The sequence below is a fragment of the Dipodomys ordii genome, unplaced genomic scaffold (assembly GCF_000151885.1).
Source record: "Dipodomys ordii isolate 6190 unplaced genomic scaffold, Dord_2.0 Scaffold1, whole genome shotgun sequence".
Lineage (NCBI taxonomy): Eukaryota > Metazoa > Chordata > Mammalia > Rodentia > Heteromyidae > Dipodomys > Dipodomys ordii.
The window spans coordinates 34,925,371-34,930,954 of NW_012267217.1; the positions used below are offsets into that span (position 1 = coordinate 34,925,371).

At 49.8% G+C, this 5,584-nt stretch overlaps 1 protein-coding gene across 1 annotated transcript in view; it reads right to left on the reverse strand.

Annotated features, from left to right (window-relative positions):
• Sf3b1 (splicing factor 3b, subunit 1, 155kDa) overlaps positions 1-4,391 on the reverse strand; it is a 42,199-nt gene extending 37,808 nt beyond the window's left edge. The window contains exon 1 of the mRNA XM_013013707.1: positions 4,301-4,391. Coding sequence (XP_012869161.1) covers positions 4,301-4,328 — 28 coding nt within the window. The 5' untranslated portion in view covers positions 4,329-4,391. The remainder of the gene's footprint in view (positions 1-4,300) is intronic.
• Positions 4,392-5,584: the final 1,193 nt, after the last annotated feature.

Consider the following 5,584-nt stretch of genomic DNA (forward strand, 5'->3'; position numbering starts at 1 on the left):
CATGCATGAGGCCCTGGGTTTGATTCCTCAGCACCACATAAGCAAAAAGAAAAAAAGCCGGAAGTGGCGCTGTGGCTCAAGTGGTAGAACACTAGCCTTGAGCTGAAGAGCTGAGGGACAGCGCCCAGGCCCAGAGTTCAGGCCCCACGACTGGACCCCCCCCCACACACACACACAAAAAAGGCACTGGTGGCTCACATCTGTAATCCTAGCTACTCAGGAAGCTGAGATCTGAGGATCACAGTTCAAAGCCAGCCCGGGCAGGAAAGTCCGAGAGACTCTTATCTCCAATAAACCACCAAAAAACCAGAAGTGGCTCTGTGGCTTGAGCTTAAGAGCTGAGGGACAGTGCCCAGGCCCAGAGTTCAAGACCCACAACCAACAAAAAAACAAAACAAAACAAAGTTATGAATAATCCTTCAAATTTTGAGTTGTCCCAGTCCAGGCTAGAATCATCAATTCTAAATTTGCTACCCAAGGCTGTGCTGCACAGAGTACCTGCCACACCAAGGTGGGGGCTGAAATGCACTCACCCTGTAACCTCTACTTCTTCCCCTGGAGGGGCTGCCTGCTAGCCTCCCACCCCCCTGGCAGCCAAGTAAGTGTGTGGCCTTCCATCCTCATGTGTCCACAGCACCGCCAGTGCCTATAAATTAAAACAGATCCATAGAACAAACCTAGGCTGGACTGGAAGGGAGAAGGTACCTGCCTACTCTGTCCAATCCCAACCAAAACACACAGACCCACAGTCTAAAGCTAAGCATGGTAGTTCATACCAGTAATTTCAGCTACCAGGCTAGACTGGGATTTACAAAACATGCAACAAAGTTAATAAACCCTTATCTGCAAACACAAAATATCAAAGGGTTGGGGGTATAGCTTAAATGTTAGAGCACTTATCTAGCATAATGGAAGCCCTGGATTCAATCCCCAATACCAGTTCTAGAAGCTGGGCATTAGTGGCTCATGTCTATAATCCTAGCTACTCAGAAGGCTAAAATCTAAGGATTATGGTTCAAAGTCAGCCTGGGGAAGAAAAGTCCATGAGATTCTATCTGCCAAAAATGCTGAAGTGGAGCTGTGGTTCAGGTGGTAAGCAAAAAAAGTTCAAGGACGTGCCCAGGCTCTGGAGTTCAAGCCCCAAGACTGGCATCACAAAAAAAAAAAAAAAAAAAGTTCTGGAGCTTCAACTCAAGACCTGGGCGCCAGTGGCTCTCACCTATAATCCTAGCTACTCAGGAAGCTAAAATCTTCGGATTACAGTTCCAAGCCAGCTGGCAGGAAAATCTGAGTATCTCCAATTAACCACCAAAAAACCTGAAATGCAGCACCCTTAAGTGGAAAAAGCTAAGGAACAGCCAGCCCTCTTTCAAGCCTGGGAACCTGCACAAAAGAAAAGGGGGGGAAGGGGCTGCAATTCAAAGGACTGACTTGACAAATGAAAAGTCTATCTTTTGAGCTAGCTAAATTCAAAATTAAGACTGTAACTTCAGGGCTGGGAATGTGGCTCAAGTGGTAGTTTTAGCCTTGAGCAGAGAGAGGCTCAGGGACAATGCCCAGGCCCTCAGTTCAAGCCCCAGGATTGGCAAAAAAAAAAAAAAAGTAACTTCAGTTCTGAATAATCCATTTGTTTATTTCACTCATAGCTACTGTTCAAGTGGGCAACATCCCAGGCTGTCTCTATACATAGTGGTCCTTCTATTTCAAGTTTTTCAGTCACAGTAACCATTTGAACAACAGTTAAGAACAGACAGCACCCAACTGGAATGCAGTTTAAAACTAGGGAATGCAGCCAGGCACCAGTGGCTCAGGCCTGTAATACTAGCTTCTCAGGAGGTGGAGATGTGAAGATTGCAGTTCAAAGCCAGCCCAGGCAGGAATTTCCGTAAGACTCTAATCTCCAATAAACCACTCAGAAAACTAGAAGTGAGCGCTAGCCTTGAGCTGAAGAGGTGAGGGCAGCGCCCAGGCCCAGAGTTCAAGCCCTATGATCAACAAAAATAAATAAAACTAGAGAATGCTTTACAAACTTGGGTGTCATTCTTGCACAGGGGCTATCCTAATTTTGGTGTTGTTCCAATTTTGGTATAATATGGTGAAATGAACACTCTTTCCAGGTGAGGATGTAGCTAATTTGGTGGTGAACCCTGAACTTGTGTAGCATCCATGGGACTCGGAGTGATTCACCACAGGCAAGTTCTCTTTTTTTGTGTATTTTTTTTTTTTTGTCGGTCGTGGGGCTTGAACTCTGAGCCTGGGCGCTGTCCCTCAGCTCTTCAGCTCAAGGCGAGGCTCTACCACTTGAGCTACAGCGCCACTTCCGGTTTTCTGGTGGTTTATTGGAGCTAGGAGTCTCACGGTCTCTCCTGCCCGGGCTGGCTTTGAACCTAGATCCTCAGATCTCAGCCTCCTGAGTAGCTAGGATTACAGGCGTGAGCCACCAGCGCCCAGCTTTTTTGTGTATCTTTTAAGATATAACCAGTTTATATCGATCTGTCAAATATCAAATATTTGAGTACCGATTACGGTACAGATACAGGGGATATTAAAGAATCAGAGCAAGTACTTGGCTCATCATCTTGAGACAACAAAATGTCAAAACCCAACTTTCCAGGGGCTGGGAAGGTGGCTCAGTGGTAGAGTGCTTGCCTTGCGTGCACAAGGTGCTGGGTTTGATTCCTCAGCACCAGGTTTGATTCCTTAGCACCATATAAGAAGAAAAAAGCCATTAGTGGTGCAATGGCTCAAATGGTAGAGAGCGATAGCCTTGAGCTGACGAGGTGAGGAACAGGGCCTAGGCCCAGAGTTCAGGCCCCACAACCCGGGGGGGGGGGATAAAAGTTCCAATCTTCACAGTACCAATTTTAACTCACACTGAGGAATAATCACAAATAAAATGGCAATTTTTGCCAATGAACTACAATTAGTAGTTTTCTATAATTCATGTCAGATCTTTTAGATTTTCCTGGTGGTTGTTTCATTGAAGAGACCAATAAACAAATAATCAAAGTGACAAAACCCATCAACACCTCAACAAAAACAGCAACATCTTTAAATGTTCTAATTATTCCAAAACTGTCCTTCTGGATAGTCCAACTAATAAAAGCCTTCTAATCCAAAGCAATCCTTTCCAATTCATTTACTGATTCCCTCTTTGCACTCTCTTCTGCCACAGGAGACAACTTAAGTACACCTTTTTGCCTTATGAGATGTTCTTTCCGGCTCGAATACACTCCCTTAATTTAGAACCGATTGATGTTTTTAGACCAGAGACACGTCATCTCCTCTCTGACATAACTAGGCATGTATTAATCACTCCGTTATTCTGCTTCCTGAAATATGTTGCTTTTACTTCTATTCAAGCATTCATTTGACCTTGCAAGAAAATTAAGATATATACACATCTATTTCGCCATTAAGACTGTATAATTTTGATAGCCTTAGTCTGTTAGTTCCCTCAGATTCGTCAATACCGACCCACACACCTAGAAAGGACGTGTGAAGGAGGTGACACTTTTGGAAGCCTTGAGTTCTAACTTTCGCCTTGTAAGTCAGAAATCACGAAATGTCCTCACATCCCACGCTCCTGCTTTCCTGTCTTCTCTGGATACTCCTCAGAGATTCCGGTCTATTCCCTACATTCTAAAATTTTGTAGAGCCTGTATACCACAAAACGATCAAACTATCTTGAGAAGGACGGTCACTGATCGAAGGAGAAGGTGCCTTTCCGCCGGTTCTTCCAACAATCAGCCCCCACGGAGAAACACAAACACGATTCGGGAAGTGGCAAGGGACGCCCGCCTCATTTCGTACCACAATCGTCCCGTAACCAGGCCATTCAGGTTGCCCGGGTTAAACCTAACGGGCCTAGGGGTGAGCCACCTCGATTCCGCACACCCCGAAAGGCGGCTGCCGTGCTCCGGGGCACAGCTGTAGCCCAGGCCGAGCCGGGGGCCGAGGGCGGCTTTCCTCCCACGCCCGTCCCCCCCCCCCCCCGCGGGCCGCCCCGAGCCTCCGCAGGCCGAGCCTCCAACGAGGCCCTCGGGCCGGAAAACTCAGCAGCCAGCCCCGAGCGGCGGCACCCCGACACGGAACAAAGCGCCTGCCAGGGAGGTTCGAGCAGGACGCCATTACGCGGGGCCGGGGCCTGCGCCGCCGCCGCCGAGCGGACGCCGCGGGCTCGGAGCGCGGGCGAGGCCGCGACCCAAGCCCCTACAGGAAGAGGCGGACACACAGGCCGGCAGGGCCGAGAGCCGAGCGCCGGGAAAGAGAGACTCGCAACGAGGCAACGACCGCTTACCTTCGTGAGTCTTGGCGATCTTCGCCATTTTGTCCACTCCAACACACAGACGGAACTGGCGCTCCCAAGAACTTCCGCTCGTCGCCGCCGCCGCCGCCCGCCACGGAGAAAAATAGCAGGGGCCGCCCCCTGCGCATGCGCCACGCACGAGCGCGCGCGCCGTCGGAAGACACGTGACAGAGCTGCCACCTAGGAAGACCCGCCCGCTCGCTGGGTGGGCGTGGGAGGGCCGGGCGTCCGCGGCTTCCCCTCGAGGTGAGCTCGGGAGCCCTGCGGGAAGGTAGAGTCCCCGGGCTCACGCCCCTAATCCTAGCTGCTCAGGAGGCTGAGAGGTGAGGCTCGCAGTTCGAAGCCAGCCGGGGCAGGAAAGTCCCTGAGACTCTCCAATAAACCACTCAAAAACCGGAAGTGGCTCCGGGGCTCAAAATGACAGAGCCCTGGGCTTGGGCAGAGGATAAGTGACAGCACCCAGGCCCTGAGTTCAAGCCGGACAACCGCGAAGCCCCTGGGAAGGTGGACGAAAAGCTTTCCTTCGCCTTCTGTCTCAAGTGCTGTCGGTGTTTAATTACGGACTGTTTTGGCAGCCTCCTCTTTGTCCTGTAATTCAGGCCTCTTTTTTTTCCTCTTAGTAATTGTCTATGATTTGTGCCAGCATAGGTGTAAACACTACCGAACCTCACAGGTAGTCCAAGTAAGGTAGGCAAAGTATTGCTCATCTCACTCAAGAAATGAGAGGAAACTCCGGTGGAGGGATGTGTGAATACACAAGATGATAGTTATTTCGTTGCAGTAGTTAGGAAGCACAAGGGGCCAAGTGCCAGTGACTCACGCCTGTGATCCTAGCTGCTCAGGAGGCTGAGATCTGAGGATTGCGGTTCAAAGCCAGCCCAGGCAGGAAAGTCCAGGAGATTCCTATCTCCCAATAAGCCACCAGAAAAACCAGAAGTGGTACTGTGGCTCAACAGGTAGAGCACTCACCTTGAGATGAAGAGCTGAGGGACAGCGCCCAGGCCTACAGTTCAAGCCCCATAACCAACAGAAGAAAGGAAGGAAGGAGGGAGGGAAGGAAAAGGAAGAAGAAGCACAAGGGGAGGAAAGGAAAGAAGAAGCACTAGGGGAACTGGACACTGATGACCCACACCTGTGATCCTAGCTACTCAGGAAGCTGAGAGATTGAGGTTTAAAGCCAGCTAGAACAGGGAAGTCTGTGAGACTTGGCTCCAGTTAAGAACCAGAAGACGGGAAGTTGTACTGTGGCTCAAACTGATAAGAATGCTAGCTTTG